This window comes from Colobus angolensis, unplaced genomic scaffold (genome assembly GCF_000951035.1).
Source record: "Colobus angolensis palliatus isolate OR3802 unplaced genomic scaffold, Cang.pa_1.0 Scaffold143, whole genome shotgun sequence".
Taxonomy (NCBI): Eukaryota; Metazoa; Chordata; class Mammalia; order Primates; family Cercopithecidae; genus Colobus; species Colobus angolensis.
Genome location: NW_012114522.1, coordinates 1,053,895 through 1,071,218, shown reverse-complemented (window position 1 = coordinate 1,071,218; position 17,324 = coordinate 1,053,895). Strand labels below are relative to the sequence as shown.

At 52.2% G+C, this 17,324-nt stretch overlaps 1 protein-coding gene across 1 annotated transcript; it reads right to left on the bottom strand.

Moving 5' to 3' along the window:
- Positions 1–2,351: 2,351 nt before the first annotated feature.
- On the bottom strand, positions 2,352–3,264 carry LOC105507078 (classical arabinogalactan protein 9-like). Its single transcript, XM_011935442.1, is given in 3 exon segments — positions 2,352–2,450; positions 2,721–2,768; positions 3,145–3,264. Coding segments are annotated over 3 exon segments (267 nt in total).
- Positions 3,265–17,324: the final 14,060 nt, after the last annotated feature.

Sequence of the window (17,324 nt, the reverse complement as noted above, 5' to 3'; positions counted from 1 at the left end):
CCAAGGTCCAGCACATCTGTACCTCCTCCCCACACCCGGCTTGGCTTGGGACAGGCCCTTTCACCCTAGCTCTTGCCCGTCCCCTTTGCAGCCCCTTTTCACAGCCCCCACCAGGGACTGTTCTACAATGCAAAAGGGGCCCAAGGCACCCTGCTCAGAGCCCTTCAATGGCTCCCCCTTGCCCTCAGGAGAAAGTCCCGTGCCTGGCCCAGCTTCCAGGTCCCTAGAGACCAGCCCCACTCCCCTGTCTTCCACCTGGCCCAGTCAGGTACGTGAAGGAGGGTGAAGAGACAGGAACCATTCTGGGTGGCTGGGACTGCACCATCCAATTCCACCAGTGGCCTGAGACACCCCAGGCGGCAGGTCTTGCAAGGAGTTTTCAGGAACATGGACCCCTCTTATCCCCGCAGGGAGGCAAAGTGGGCAAGTGGCCCCCCATCTACAGAGGGGGAATCGAGATACCAGGAGAGGGTGTTCTCTCCCCAGGTCCTGCTTGACCCAGTGCTTCCTGGAGAGGAGGGGCTGAAATTCCCAGACAGCCCACGTGTGGGGGGGGGGGTCTCGGCAGGGAGAGAGGCCCCCCTGCACCCAGGGCCTGGATGAGGGACCTCAGGATGCTTGTGACCACAGTATTTACCCACCTGGGTTGGCTTTTCTCAGTCCTGGGGAAAGGGCAGAGGCAAAGGAGGGGCGGTGCACAGCTGCGGAGGTCTGGACTGTGCCCAGGAGAGGAAGCATCCCTGGAGCACTTGGCCTTGACCCTAGGAGGTGAAGGCCACCTCTGCTGTGGCCACAGCGCTCAGCTAATCCATTATTGAGCACCTCAGCTGGTCACCAGGCAATTAGTGCCCAGGCCTCCGTCCTGACGCCTAATTGCACTAATTGATAGGGTTGGCTGTGGTCCCCCAACCCTTGCCCTTGTCCAGAATGGCTTCACGCCTGGGAGCCCAGCCTCTAGCCTCCCTCTCTCAGGACTTGCTGCAGCATCTTTTCCTGGAGGCCACAGTCTTGGGACTGCTTGGTCAGCCCTCCACGTTGGCCAGGATTTTACTCCAGTACCCTCCTCCCCTCACCTTCCCTTAGTCCCTAATAGCAGGTCCTCCATTCACATATCTGTAAGATGGATGGGCAGGACTTGTTTAAGAGCAAAGGTCAGGTTCAATGGGTGCTATGGGGATGGGGGGTAAGTGACTGTTCCTTTTTGAGCCTCAGGCCCAGTTTGTAGGGCAGCCAGGATGATTAAATTAGATGACAGTTACAAAGTACAGAGCTCTGGGCCTGGCCCCAAGGGAGGGGCTCAGTACACCTTCTCAGTGCCACCACAGTGATGATTGTGATGGTGGTGATGGTAGTGGCGATGATGATGGAAATAATGATGATGATGATGAAGATGGTGATGACAGTGGTGATGGTGATAACACTGGTGATGGTGATGGTAGTGTTGATGATAATGGTGATGGTGGTGAGGTTGATGATGGTGATGGTGATGATGGCGATGGTGGTCATGATGATGGTGTTAGTTGTGGTGATGGTGATTATGGTGATGGGGATTATGGCAATGATAGTGATGTGATGGTGGTAATGATGGTGGTGGTGATGATGGTGATGGTGATTATGGTGGTGATGATGGTGATGGTGATAATGGTGGTGATGGTGGTGGTGATAGTGGTGGTAATGATGGTGATGGTGACTATGATGGTGATGATGGTGATGGTGATGTGGTGGTGCTGATGATGGTTGTGGTGGTGTTGATGGTGGTAACAGTGGTGATGGTGATGACAGTGGTGATGGTGATATGTTAATGATGATGATGATGGTGGTGGTGGTGATGATGGTGATGGTGATAATGGTGGTGATGATGGTGATGTGCTGGTGATGGTGATTATGGTAGTAAAGGTGGTGATTATGGTGGTAATGATGGTGATGGTGACTATGATGGTGATGATGGTGATGGTGATAATGGTGGTGATGATGGTGATGGTGATAATGGTGGTGATGGTGATGTGCTGGTGATGGTGATTATGGTGGTGATGATGGTGACTATGGTGGTGATTATGATGGTGATGTGGTTGTGGTGACAGTGGTGGTAATGATGGTGGTGGTGATGATGATGGTGGTGATGATGGTGATGGTGATTATGATGGTAATGTTGGTGGTGGTGATTATGATGGTAATGTTGGTGGTGGTGATTATGATGGTAATGTTGGTGGTGGTGTTGATAGTGGTGGTGATGATGGTGGTGGTGATGATGGTGGTGATGACGGTGATAATGATGGTTATGATGGTGATGGTAATGATGGTGATGGTGATTATGGTGGTGATGATGGTGATGGTGATTATGGTGATGGTGATTATGATGGTAGTGATGGTGGTGCTGTTGATAGTGGTGGTAATGACGGTGGTGGTGATGACGGTGATGGTGATTATGGTGGTGATGATGGTGTTGGTGACTATGATGGTGATGGTGGTGGTGGTGATAGTGATGGTGACTATGGTGATGGTGATGATGGTGGTGGTGTTGATAGTGGTGGTAATGGTGGTGGTGATGATGGTGATGGTGATTATGTTGATAGTGATAATGGTGGTGATGATGGTGATTATGGTGGTGATGATGGTGATGGTGATTATGATGATGATGATGGTGGTGGTGGTGATAGTGGTGGTAATGATGGTGGTGGTGATGATGGTGGTAATGATGGTGGTGATGATCGTGATGGTGATGATGGTGGTGATGTTGATAGTGGTGGTAATGACGGTGGTGGTGATGATGGTGATGGTGATTATGGTGGTGATGATGGTAATGGTGATAATGGTGGTGATGGTGGTAGTGATGGTGATGGTGATGATGGTGGTAGTGATGGTGATGGTGATGATGGCGGTGATGATGGTGATTATGGTGGTGATGATGGTAATGGTGATAATGGTGGTGATGGTGGTAGTGATGGTGATGGTGATGATGGCAGTGATGATGGTGATTATGGTGGTGATGGTGATGGTGATTATGATGATGATGGTGGTGGTGCTGGTGATGGTGGTAATGATGGTAGTGATGGTGATAGTGGTGGTAATGATGGTGATGGTGATGGTGATTATGATGGTGATGGTGGTGGTGATTATGATGGTGATGATGGTGGTGGTGGTGACAGTGGTGGTAATGATGGTGGTGGTGGTGATAGTGGTGGTGATGATGGTGGTGGTGTTGATAGTGGTGGTAATGATGGTGGTGGTGATGATGATGTGGTAGAGGTGATGGCAGTGGGGCATATGGCCTCTTTAATGAGGGAATGACAGCCATACACGAGCATCCAGGATGTAGTGAGGCCCAGCAACATCATTGTTTGCCGAGAGCCTGGGAGCCCATCCTCTGATGCTCCACTCCTGGAAGATAACTATCCCTCCCTTGAAGATCCCCGATGCTTGCAAGAGGCAATAATGCTTCTTGGTACAACTACAAGCCCACCTTCCTGTCTCCTCTGAATGGTGAAGGCTTCAATGCAGAGCCCCAACAGTGTGGTGGTGAAGAGCCAGAGCTTGGAACCAGATGCCAGGTCCAGGCCCTGCTTCTGTCTGTATTAGGTTCACTGTCTGGAGCCTCTTACTTGATCTCTGCATTCCTGTTTCCTCGGCTATGGCCTGGAGACAATGGGAGTCCTGACTTCATGGGTTGATGTGCAGCTTAAATGGGCCAATACATACACTACTCTGGCATGGGACAGTCACCATTGTTATTAATTACCTGAAAATTAATGTAAATTAGTGTAAAGCTTTTTACTTCCAAGAACTCCATCCAAAAAGTAAAAAGATGACACAAAGAACAGAAGGAAATATTTGCAACACACATATATCATTTAGAACCTGGATCCAGAATATATAAAGAACTCTGACAACCCAACAATAAAAAGACAAATAACTCAATTTAAAAATAGCCCAAGGGTTCAAATAGACATGTCTCTAAAAAGGACATAAAAATGGCAGATAAATAGATGGAAAGATATTCATTCTCATTAGTCATTAGGGAAATGCAAATCAAACTACAATTAGATATCACTTCACACCCACGATCACAGCTGGAATAAAAAAAGGCGGATAATAACAAATGCTGGTGAAGATGTAGAGGAATGGGAGCCCTCACACATTGCTGAAAGTAGAATGGTGCAGCCACTTTGGAAAAGAGGCATCTCCTCAAAAACAGAGCGTTATGACATGAGCCAGCAATTCCACTCCTAGGTATCTGCCCAAGGGCACTGAGAACATCGTCAACTTAAAAAAGTGTGCATGTGTGTACATGGCAGCATCATTTATAATAGCCAAAAAAGTGGACATAACCCAAATGTCCACCGACTGATGAATGGACAAAGAGGACTATCCACAGAGCAAAATATTATTTGGCCATAAAAAAGAATGGAATGCCGTAACATGCCTTGACAACATTACGCAAAATGATAGAAGCCAGACACAAAAAGCCACTAAAGTGATTCCATTTACGTAAATGTCCAAAATAGGCAAATCCATAGAGATATAAGTGGATTAGTGGTAGCCAGGGCTGGGAGTAGAGAGAAAAGGTGGGTGACTGCTAAGGGGTATGGGGTTTCTTTTGGGGGTAATGGAAGTGGTCTAAGCCCGGTGCAGTGGCTCATGCCTATAATCCCACCACTATGGGAGCCTGAGGTGGGAGGATCTCTTGAGTCCAGGAGTTCAAGACCAGCCGGGACAACATAGTGAGACCCCCATCTCTTAAAAAATTAACAAAATGAGCTGAGCATAGTGATGTGTGCCTGTAGTCCCAGTTACTCGGGAGAATTGCTTGAGCCCAGGAGGTCAAGGCAGCAGTGAGCTGAGATCACATCACTGCACTCCAGCCTGGTGACAGAGCAAGACCCTGCCTCAAAACAGAAGACAAAAGAGGCCAGGTGTGGTGGCTCATGCCTGTGATCCCAGCATTCTGGGAGGCCAAGGCGAGCTGATCACTTGAGATCAGGAGTTTGAGACCAGCCTGGCCAACATGGGGAAACTCTGTCTCTACTAAAAAACAAACAAAAAAATTAGCTGGGCTGCCAGCAGACACCTGTAATTCCAGCTACTTGGGAGGCTGAGGCAGGAGAATCGCTTGAACTAGGGAGGTGGAGGTTGTGGTGAGTCTAGATTGCAACACTGCATTCCAGCCTGGGTGGTAGGGCGAGTGATACTCCATCTCAAAAAACGAATAATAATAAAATAAAAGAAAGAAAGGAAAAAAAAGAAAATGCTCTAAAAATAGATACTAAAATTTAAAAGTGGGGTGGCGGTTACATCTCAATTCTATGAATATGCTTAAAAAACACTGAATTGTATAATTAAAAGGGTAAATTTTATAGTATGTGAATTATATCTCAATAAAATTGTTATTAAAAAAGAAGCCCCCAATAAATGTTGGTGGATCAATGGAAGAATTTTTTCCCAACTGGGAAATGAGGAGGGTGGAGATGAGTCTGCGATGCTGAGGGGTCCTGACGCCTTGTGCCTGGGCTGGCTGTGCAGGGTGCCCCTGGCTGCACCACGCCCTGGGCTGGATGTTCATCCTTATGATGCCAGGGACAGATGGGCACAGCAGGTGTGGAGGTGGGTGGAGAGAAAGGGCCTTCTGAGGCCAAGACCCCAACCTCACAGTGTCCCCCTGGACGAATCCAAAAGTAATGTCCCCTAGGCAGCAGCAAATGCTGCTTAGCGCCTCTTAGCAAAGAAGAGTCCAGAAGGTTCTAGCTATGATTTATCATTATTATTCTCCTCGCCTCACCCCTTCCATCTCCTTGCTGGAGGTTCCACACGTCAGACATTGAACAGCCTGCCTCTCACAGTGTGCGCTGCCCCCGCCACCTCCCCTGGTCAGAGGCACCCTGACATCCCTCCCTCAGTGCTGACCAGAATGAGGGCTATTCCATGTCCTGTCTGCTTCCCCTAAAGGGAGCTCCTTGAGGCATACAAAGCATCCTGTGCTCTCTGAATCTGCAGAGCCCAGCTCAGGGCCTGGGGATCGATGAATAGCTGGGTCACCCTGGGCTGTTGTGTGGGTTGTGCACTGCTCAAAAGTGCCTGGTTAAGGCAGCAGGTCAAGGTTGAAATTCAGCTCACTCTCTGCTCACTACTCATCAAGCTGAACAGCCCAAAACTGCATGGGCTTGGAGGCAAGCCTTTTCTTAATTTCCAGAAAGATTGGTAGAGAGGCTAGCTGCCACCCAGTAGGGAGGCAGGGGAAGGAGAGAGAGGGGAAAAGGCAAGGGAATGTGATCTATTTTAAGCGCTCAAAATTTGTGTCCACAAACATTTAACAGTGTGCCCCCTGGGTTAAACTTCCCATTTGAAAGGGAATGAGTGTGCATTCAGCATAATAGGCTAAGTTACACAACAGTAACAAACACAATCCAAGTAGGTGCACACACTAAGGTTTATTTCTTGCTCACATTGAGTGCCCCCTGTGGGAACACGGCTCCACGTGGTCACTCGGGGATCCAGGCTGACGAAGGGTCCACCATGTTGTGGCTGCACCATCCAGTCCCTGTGGACTTCTCCACCATCCTGAGGCTCCCTCTGTCACTTCTGCTCACTTTGAATTTATCAGTGCCGGTCACCTGCCCCTCCCTGCACTGCACAGGCTGAGGTGTAATCTTCTGTGTGCCTGCAGGGGAGGAAAACCAGGTATTGGGAGCACTAGTCATGTCTGCACAAGGTGTCAGCTGATCCGGGATGCTCCACTGCCAGCCACATGGCTCAAAACCCAAACCTGGCCCACAGAGTGGTCTCCAAACACCTAGCACTTGCCTGGGAACTTGTCAACATAGGGGTTCCCACTCCCAGAAACTGGTACAGTAGGACCAAGCTGGGAGCCCAGGTGTAACAGGCTCCCCTGGGATTCCAATGCAGTGGCCCTGGGGAGAGTGGCACTGACCACAGGGTGAAGTGCCACCTGCAGCCCCGTGAGTCCTGAGGAGGTCTCCTGCCTCTTCCACCTCTCACACTCCCCTGCCCACACCCCACACCCCAAACCTCTCACCCCTCACCCCAGCGGGCATTGAACCATACACGGAGCTCCTCCTGGGCTTGTGAATGCCCCTTTCATGTACCCAGAACCCCTTACCCTGGTCTCTAGGCCCATCCTTCATGCTCAGTTCCAATGTCTCCTCCTACAGGCAGTCTTCCTGGATCTGCTGATTGAAAATAATTGGCCATTCCCCTGATCTCCAGCATGTTGTTGTTTTAGTGCTTCTTTTTAGCCTACATTTTAATCAGTGGCCACTGCCAGGCACCCCCTGAGGGCAGGGTGCCAGCTAGGGGTTCCCTGTGTGCAAAAGTGACATGGGACACAGGAATGAGTATGACTCAGCTCCTGTCTCAAAGTGCCAGGTCCAGGATTGCTGACACACTGGCAAAGTGGGAATTCCCTGACCATTTGCATTGTCACATCAAGGGTTCTGAGAAAGTCTGCAAATAAAAGCACAAAGCCACTGAGCCAGGCGTGGTGAGGGATGCCTGGAATCCCAGCCACTCGGGAGGCTGAGGGGGGAGGATTGAGCCCAGGAGCTCCAGTCCAGCCTGAGCAACATAGCAAGACTCTGTCTTTAAAAAATTTTTTTTAATTAATTTAATTTAAAAAGCCACTGAGTTTTGTTTGATCTGATGTCTCCCAAGATTATCTTTGACTTAAGAATTCCTGGTTCACACCAGGAGGAGCAAGATGCTTCTGGGAATGTGGTTTGAGAAATGCTGTTCACGGTGAAGCCACATCTGCAAAGAGCTATTTCTATAACGGAATGCGGCCAACAGACGGAAGCCACTGAGCCCTGCTCCTCAGAAGGTGCTGGGCCCAGCAGAACTCCTGTCCTGAGAGCAGGCAGGCCTGAAGGAGCATCGGCCAGACACTGGACACGTGCACACCGCCCCCTCTATCCCCACAGAGATGCTTCTGTTCAGGGCCGAGGGCTCCCAGGTCACAGATGTGGAAACAGGCTCCCGTGAAGCTGGCAGTGTTCAGATACAAACCTGGAACTGTGGTCTTTCCAGGATATGAGACCTGCCCTGACTATACTGCCTCCTTCATTACATCCTGCATATAGTTGGTACTCTGTAATTGCTTTTTGGACACAAGAATAAAGAAACAGGTTTCAGAAACTGGGGAATGGGAAGGATAGGAAGAACCTTGGGGGAGGCTGGAGTGGCTCTGGAGAGGACCTGAGCTGAGAGTGGCTGGATTAAGTTGACCTGGAATCAACGAGTTCCCTATACTCCAAGTTTTACGGTAACTGGAGCAGGCTCTGACTCCCTGGAGCGCCAGGTCCAGGGTGACATCTGAGCTCAGCGAACTGAATTTTGAATCTAAAACTCGACACTCGATTCAGTTACTGGACAATATTGAAGTATGTTTGGAACAACTTCGGTCTAAGAATCTGCTTTTTCAACTGTAAATGTTATGATAGCTAAATTCAGATAAAGTATTTCCAGTAAAATTTCAGCATCTGAATTGAAATGTGCTGTAAATAAAGAATGCGTGCTTTTGTGCTTTCCAAAGAGAGTCTGAAACATGTAAAGCATCTTAATATTTTGATATTGATTGCATACTGACATCATTTTGAACATGTTGGATGAAATGATTTACACCTGTTTCTTCTTTAATGTAGCTACTAGAAAATTTATATCACATATGTGGTTCGCAGTCATAGTTTCTATTGGACAATGTCGCCTTAAAGCCTACGATATTTTGATAAAATGAAATACAGAGTTTGTGGAAATTTTATGATTGTTTTTTACCTATCTGGGCGGAGTACTTGGAATGTCCTAATTCAATCCCTTTGTTTTACAAATAGGAAACCTGAGGCCAGAGAAGGCAAGTAAGTTGCCTGGGTCACACAGCATGTGAATGGAGCTGGGTCCATAGCTTGGCACTTGCTCCAGGCAGGCTTGGAGGTGCCAGCTGCTCTAGACCAACCGAAATCAGGCTCCCCAGTCCCCCTTTTCTCAGATATGCCTTGCAGGAACACAGATCTGCAGGCCACTAGAACCAAGCAAGATGCCAACACACCTGACACCCAACCCAGGTCAGAAGATTACCCCAGGGCAAGTAGCAAGGAGACATCGCAAGGGCTTTTCCTGGTTGCCGAAGACCACAGGCTGCTGTCCGAGGGAAGGGCCTGGAGTCCCTGACACTTGGCCATCTGTGCACAGCACCCAAAGCCTCACCTTCCAACTACGAAGAGAAAAATGTTCCCTCTGTGAAAAGGTGGGCTGTATCCAGCAGAGGGTCTCCTGTCCAGCTCATGTTACAGCAGGAGCAATTCCTCTTCTCTGAACAGAGTGCAGCATTGTGGGGGTGGAGACCCGGCTGAGAGGGGTGGGCCTCCTCCCCCTGCCCGCTGCTCCATCGTGGACGTCTTCTCTCAGAGCCTCAATCTTCCCATCTGTGAAATGGGTGTATGAAGTGCGGGATGAAGCCTTTTCATGAGGTTGTGAGACGGGTCCAACCATGGCAGCTGTCATGGGCTGAACTGTGTCCTCCCAAAATGTGTATGGGGGGGTTCCTGACCGGCAGTACCTCAGAACGGGAGCTTATTTGGAAATAGGGTCTTCCTGAGGTAGGCAAGCTGAAATGCAGGCAGGCCCTACCCCAAGCTGAGTGGTGTGTCAGGACAAAGGGAACTTTGGACACAGACTCACTAGAGGAAGGGCAGTGTGAAGCCAAGGAGAAGGCAGGCACTCGGATGGCACCACGTGGCCTCCAGCCCCAGATTGCCAGCGACCATTAGAAGCTGGAGGGGTCAGGATGGGTTCTCCTCTAGAGCCTCCGGAGGGGCACAGCCCTGCTGACGCCTGGGGCTCAGACCTGTGGTCCCCAGAACTGCAGAGAAAACATTTCAATTGTCTGAAACCCGCCGCCTGTGGCCCTTGGTCCTGGCAGCCCCAGGACACTCACAGAGACATGCAGGGCAGCTCTCCTGGGGACTCCCGGCCCCAGCATGCGGTCTTCAACTATCAGGCCCACATGGGTGCAACCCCCAGGGTTTTTCTCCCTCTCTTCCAAGCCTCTGCCCTTGCTGGGTGGGGCAAGAGGAAATGGAGACCGTCACAGGAGGTCTCTGAGCTGGAACAGCCCCTACAGGCATCGGGTGTGGTCTACCATTTGTCACTTCACTCCACCTTCAGCCCGCAGTCCTCAGATGAGGGTTCTCTGCCCTTGCTTCCTGTCAGGGGGACCCGATAGGAGGGACACAGGTGGGCAGGTGACAAAGGAAGTGGCCATGGGTGTATCCCAAGCCCTGTAGGTGTTGGTTTCTCTGGGCCTCCTTCTCCCACAGTCCCACAATCCCCTAAGCCCACCCATGCGCCAAAGAGTGTCTCACGTGGCAAGCCTGGCACCCGATGGGCACACAGTGAGTCTGTTGACTGAATGAGTGAAGGTAGACGGGGTGCTGGCTGGGGCTGGGTAAGGAGTGGAAAGGCGGGCCACCCAGGTTGCAGACTGCTGGGAAGAGGGTGGGGGTTCCCAGGAGCCCCAAGCTCAGCCCAGCACTCTCCTGACCCTCACATTTCTACCCCTCAGAGCCAACCTCTGCCTGCACCCACCTGCAATGTGGGGAGCCTCTGCACAATGTGGGAGTCCCGGGCACCACCTTGGGGTGGTCAGCTCTGCCCCGACTCCTTCTGGTGGGGTTCCTGGAGGTGCTGTCTCCATTCTGACTACCCCAGTCTCCACTGGCCCTGATGAAGCCCATCGTGGCCCCTCCAAGCACTGTCCCTTACCCTGACCTCAGGTTGCAGGATTAAGCCCAGGCTCCTGGCTGGGGTGGAGGCCGTGCCCTCCTCCAGGTCCGGCCTCTGCTGCCCTCCCTGGCCAGCTGCCTGGACTCCAGGCCTCTCAGGCTCCCACAGCGTCTGCACCTCACCCCACAACACATGACTCATCCGGGATCGCCTCCACCACACCCTATCCCACCTCCCACCTTTGTTCACACCATCCCTTCGGTTTAGAATATTCTTCCGGCTACCTGCCCCTCCGCCTCCCTGTAACACCAGTGTTAGCACCTGCCCTTCCCCGCGGGAGGGCGTCACCACTCCACTTACCCAGCCCTGCGACTCGGTCTCCGCTCCTGGTCTGGATCTGGCATCGCTCCTGCTGGACCCAGGCTCCTCAGAGGCTGGGACTGTTGCCGCCAGCGTTGTCCGGAATTCCGGTCTCCAGGACGGTGCCCTCACATGCTGGGTGCCCCAGAGAGTACACGGCCTCTCCAGACACAGCTGTCCCCTTGGCCGGACTGGGCTCTCCCAGGGCAGGGACCCTGGAATCCACTTCTGGGCCCCCGTGCCTAGCGCGGGGCCCTGGCAGATACTCTCCAGGCTTCTGGAATTCTGAACGGCATTCCCATTTGCAAACACAAAAACAGAGGCTTGGAGCACCTTAGCCAGCTGCCCAAGGAGCCATCGTTACTGAGGACGGAGACCAGACCCTGTGTGTCTGACCGAAGCCTGAGGGCCCCCTTTGGTTTGGGGCCCTTACAACACGACTGGGATCTGACGAGGGTTCGGGTCTTCGTGGCAGAACAAAAGACCTGCGAATGGCCCCCACTCCCATCCCAGGCTTTCTTTCCCACAGCCTGAGCCCAGGGACCACCTAGATCCAGCTTGGGAGAGACCCAGGACCTTGACAGGACAGGACACAGAGGTGGACATTCCCACAGCTTCCCTCCATGGCTCCTGGTGGGGCACAACATGCCCCGAGGGGCAGCTGAGAAGCGAAGGCGGCCAGCACAGTACTGCTAGAAGGTCTCATGGTTCATCACCGGTCGGGACACCCTGTAAGCTCTGATGCCATCCAAGGGCCCTCTGTAGAACAAGCACAGACACATCAGCTGGATGCAAGACCCACTGAGGCCCACTCACGGATCACCAAAGGATCCGCGGGCCTCAGGCCAGGATGCCCTGGAAGAGAAAGAGGCGGCCTGGGACTCATGGTCATCTCAGGCATGAATCTGCCATGGGCCTGTGGGTCAGTCTCTGGGCCTCTCGGGGCCTCCGTTTCGCCATCATAAAACAGGAGCCTGAACTCCAAACCCCAAGTCCAAGGACTCTGCCTCCTGCTTCCCAGTGGGGTGGGCCTCCCTGCCATCCTGGAAAGACCATCATTCCCACCAGCAGCCCAGGCCCGGGCACTGTGGGGACACATGTTCCTCCGCGCGTGCCCCGAGGCCGGGCAACAGGCTGGAGACAGCTCCAGGCAGAGACAGGAGGGCCTTGAACCTGTGCCCTGTGTCAAGGAGGCACCAACAGAGACAGGGGAGCCTTGAACCTCTGCCCTATGTCAAGGAGGCACCAATAGGAAACCATAAAGCGCTCAAGCTGGTTCCCAGGCAGGCAGCCCCTCTCGTCCCCAGACACTGTGGTAGGAGTGCAATCCAGGGTCTCTACCTCTCCTGACTCCTCCAAGCCCCGGCCCTAGCTCCGAGGGGCTGTGGTCAAAGAGAGCGTGATGAGTATTGACCCTGCATTCGCTGGGCAATCACTCACGTTATTTTGGGTAACAGGCCTTGGGTGAAGCCAACTGAGTGGCAATTTGTAAGAAAAACAACAGATGGGCTCAGGCAGCAAGGCAGACATCCAGTGAATGCGGCTGCAGGGAGGCGTGGAACCCGCTGGAGCCGCCTGAAACCCAGGCCTTCACGCCCCGCATCTGCCCCATTGCACTTTGTCACGGAGCAGCTGTAACGACCTTGGCTATCGTTTTCTGAGCACCTGTGACAGATGAGGAAGTGGTGGATCAGAGAGGTTGGGAGCCTTGCCCAAAGCCACACAGCCAGGGAACCCCAGTTCTTTGCGCTGGGAGTTCCTCCAGGTTGGCCTGACTCCAATGCCCGGGCTCCCTGCTGTGCACCACGCTGCCTCACAGGAGGCTGCACGCTCGGGGCCTGCGTGTGGGGGACAGCAAGCACCCCACCCCAGTGTCTGAGCTCAGGGGAGACAGGGAGTCAGTCTCCGGGGCTGGGGAAGAACCAGGGCACTGGTGCAACTGAAAGGCTTTACAAGTCCTGGTTTTGGTGCTTTGTGGTCAAAGCTAACAGCATTCTCTTTCGTGAATTTTCCCCTCTGTGCAGGGCTTCCAAGTTGCCTCCCAAGAAATACTGTCCCTTCTGCTTTAGCAACAAAACTCTTTGAAGATAGGGGTAGCCAGAAAGATGAAAGCAGAAATCAGTGAAAGAGGCTTTTGGGCTATCTCTAAAAGCTGAGAGGAGGCCCACCTTTGCCTCTTGCCCTTCCCCTTATTCCTGAATAAAACAGGAATGCAAGGGCCGGTGCTTCAGCAGCCATTCTGTGCCCTGGAGGATGAAACCTATCCACTAAGGATGGCAAAAAAAAAAAGCAAGATAGAAGGAGTCCCTGGGTTCCTGGCCACGCTAGCCCGGGGCTGCCCACCTCCCACTGTGGCCAGTGCTCTGCCAGCAGCCAAACACAGATTCTGACTGACCCAGTTTACAAAGGCCTCCTGTATTAGGGTATTGACTCTTATTTCTTAAATGGAAGCCAAGTCATGGTAGCTCATCCAAGACAGAAAGTTTTTTTGTTTCTCACAAACAAATGAGTGAAGCTGTTAAACCGTCCAGCGGGTAGGACAGCTCTGCCCCAGGTCACCAGGGACCTGGCTCCTTCTATGCAAGGTTCTGCTTTGCTGTAAGTAAATTGTCCTCACCTGACTATCACAGTCCCGTTCCAGGTAGCCAGGAAGGAGAGTCTGAGGGTCACCCAACTTCCTGAGAAGACAAAGATCTATCCAGATGTTGCCCACTGCACATCTCATGCCCACTGGTCAGAACCTCATCATGTGACCAGACTGAGTTGCAATGAAGCCTGGGAAATGTAGTCTTTAGCTAAGTGCCCAGCTGAAATTCAGAAGGGTTCAATTAGTAAAAGGCAAAAGGGGAGAATGTGGCTGGGTGTGGTGGCTCACGCCTGTAATCCTAGCACTTTGGGAGGCCGAGGCGGGTGCATCACCTGAGGTCAGGAGTTCAAGACCAGCCTGACCAATATAATGAAACCCTGTCTCTACTAAAAATACAGAAATTAGCTGCGTGTGGTGGCAGGCACCTGTAATCTCAGCTACTTGGGAGGCTGAGACAGAATTGTTTGAACCTGGGAGGCAGAGGTTGCAGTGAGCCAAGATCGCACCACTGCACTCCAGCCTGGGCCACAAGAGTGAAACTCCATCTCGAAAAAAAAGAGGGGGGAAGAATGGATCCCCCCTTTCCTCACCCTGAGATCAGAAAAAAATGTATGAGTATTTTTAATCTTTTTATAAAGCCTTTTGATTTTGCCTTTACATCTTGAACCAGCCTGAGAGGAAGTGTGTGCCCGGAGCCGACCCATGGCCCCGCCCTGCCATCCCCTCCTGCCGATCCCTGATCCCTTCGTGGTGTGGGAGAAACAGCTGTCCATCCCCGCCCACCACTTCTCCCTGTCTTACCCCGCCTCGAATGGGTCCTGGAGGCCTGATGTGAAGGGCACATGTCCCTGCCCTCCAGGAGCTTGCAGCCTGGCAGTGGGGGGGTTGGCAGATCCTGCTACACCTCCAGGGAAAGGCTCAGGGGCTGTCGGCCAGCCCTGGAGGGTAACAGCTGTGCCCAGGGCTGGGCTCTATCCGCTGACAGGGCCCAGGCCCCATACAGGCTGGTGCCGGGGGAAACCTGAATGGGATGAAGAGCCTGATACTCACAGAGACTGCTCAAATCAAGGTACACATTTGCCGTAAGGCCAGTGAAAATATCCTGCTGGGACATTCCTGTGTGTTTATATCAAGGAGGGGTGTTAAATTTCACACTGAGGCCTGGACACCTGTGGTGGTTATGCTGTGTGCCAACTTAGCTGGGCTGTGATGCCCGGCTGTTTGTCAAACTCCAGTCTAGTTGTCGCTATGGAGGTATTTCTGAGGTGGGATTAATATCAGTGTACTCTGAGGAAAGTGGATGACTGGCCATTGGATGGTGGGCCTCACCTAATCAATGGAAAGCCTGAAGCGCAAACACTGAGGTTCCCAGAAGCAGCAGGAATTCCCTTCCAGGCTGCAACACAAACACTGCCTGGGCTGCCAGCCTGCTCCCTGTGGAATCTGTCCTCAACACTGCCACATCAGCTCTTGCCTGAACTGCCAGCCTGCCAACCTGCACTACAAATTTTGGGCTTGCCAGGCCACACGATCATGTGGGCCAATGTCTTTAAACTGCATACGCACTCCCTGTCTGTCTGTCTGTCTATCTAACTATTCTATTGATTCTCTTTCTTTGGAGAACCCTATTTCCTACGTACAATATAAAGAAAAACATTCAAAACATGAAGTAACAGTAGTGAGTCCAACATCATCCAGCACACTTCAAACTATTTTGTAGCTATAATCACAGAGAGGGATACATTCTACATCCTAAATTAAATCTGCAAATACAGAAGTGTGCAAAACAATTTCAGTGAACAACGGGAATCCTAGCACATGAGAAGCATTCAACTTCTTTCTTCCCTCACATCCTTCTTACGCATGAAACACAGGTGTCCTGCTAAGTACAGTGAGTCCCTACAAACAGACACCAGCAGGCAACCATCCGTTAACCAAGAACAGGAGTGACGCCCACACCCCACCGTGCACTTCCCCCAGTGCCTGGAGTCCCTCTCCCCCATGGACTCCATGCAGGTGAGCCTGTCAGGTTCCCACTCCAGCCTCATCACAGACCAGGAAGAAACACACTGTTAGATTCATTTTACAGACCTGGATTCAAGCGGCAGCTAACTGGCCACGCAAGGCTGACCTCCACCAAGCGGCGGCGGCGAGGATCAAGCTGCTGTCTCATTCACCCGTTTATCAGTGATGATGCCTACCTCTGCGGCCCTGAGTAGCTTGCTGGGATGGCACAGCCTGAATCTTGTCCCCAAGGAGCTCACAGTCTTACAAGAAAGTCAGACGACAAACAGCCATGATGTCAGGGAATGCAAGGGAAGCAATGATGGGTGGACCCGAGACTGTTGGGGGCAGGGGGCGGGGGGCAGGGGTCTCCTAGCAGAGTCTGGGGGTCGGGGTGAGTGCCCTGGGTGGATGGCCAGCTGCCGGATGAGCCACCAGGTGCAGGAGTCCTGGCGGAGGTCCGGAAGGTTCTCTCACTTGGCACTTAGCAGGGCTTCATTCAGTGAAAGCCTCCTGGAGGCTGGTCAAGGACTCACCCTCCAGGACCCTCTACAGCCCGGTGATGTGGCCAGGACCCTTGGAGACTCACAGCCTGTGCTCGGGAATGCATCTGCCCTCGCAGGTGTGAACTGGGAATGAAATGTGACCCAGAAGTTGCAAAGAAAGGCTCAAGTATCTTTGGGAATGTCACCCACCGCAGCTGAGGAGGTTCACGTGGGGGCGTGAAGGGCCTGGGGAGTGTGGGAGGCTGGGAGTGAGAGCCAAACTGCCTGCTGATCCGCAGAAGCCTCTGGACTTGGTCTCTGAAAGCGGGATCCAGAGGAAGCTGGAAATGGGAGGTTCCTGTAGGGGGCGGGCCTGCCCTTCACCTCCCCACTCAATGTGGTGGTGTCCCTGGGGATCTACTCCCTCCAGCCGACAGCAGCACGCTGGAAGGGAGCTTGGGGACAGATGAATGACAGGACCATAGAAAACCAAGGGGAAAAGGCCACTAGTATAGAACAAATGTGTGCTCACAGTGCACGCCCAGCTGTGCAGGCTGTTTATGGGAAGCCGCTGTGAGCGCTGGGACCCGTCTCAGCTCAGTCCAAGGGAGAGAGGGAGGGAAGGGCCCTGAGTGCTTTTGAGTGGCATGTGACCAAGTGAACTTCCTACCTTCCAGACAGGCCATAGGCAGTTGATAGATTCCTTTTGAAAAAGAAAGAAAGAACCGAAAAAATGTGTCAAACAATCATGGCAGAAGCGTCCTATTTCGAAATACAGAGGCAGGTAGGAACAGAAAGAGCTGGCGGGGTTGACAGCTGTGTCCTCTGGTGGGGGTGGAACGAAGATTCTCTCCTGGTAGTGGTTTATGCTCTCTGTAGAAGTGCGGAACACTTTAAATTGTGTGCTGAGGAGCTCTGGTACAAATAAAGACTAGGAGGAGGAGGAGAAGAGGCGGGGCAGGGGAAGGGGAGGAAGAAGGGGGCACTAGGTCTCTGAATTTAAATCGTTTAGGTGTCTTTTGTAGGCATTTTTCTTTCTTAAAAAATGGGGGATTCGGGTGGTGGCTACACAGGTGTGTACATTTATCAAAATTCCTCCGATTGCACTCTTAAATGTGCGCTTTTCTCCCTAAGTACATTCACCTCCCTTTTTTGGGGGGGGG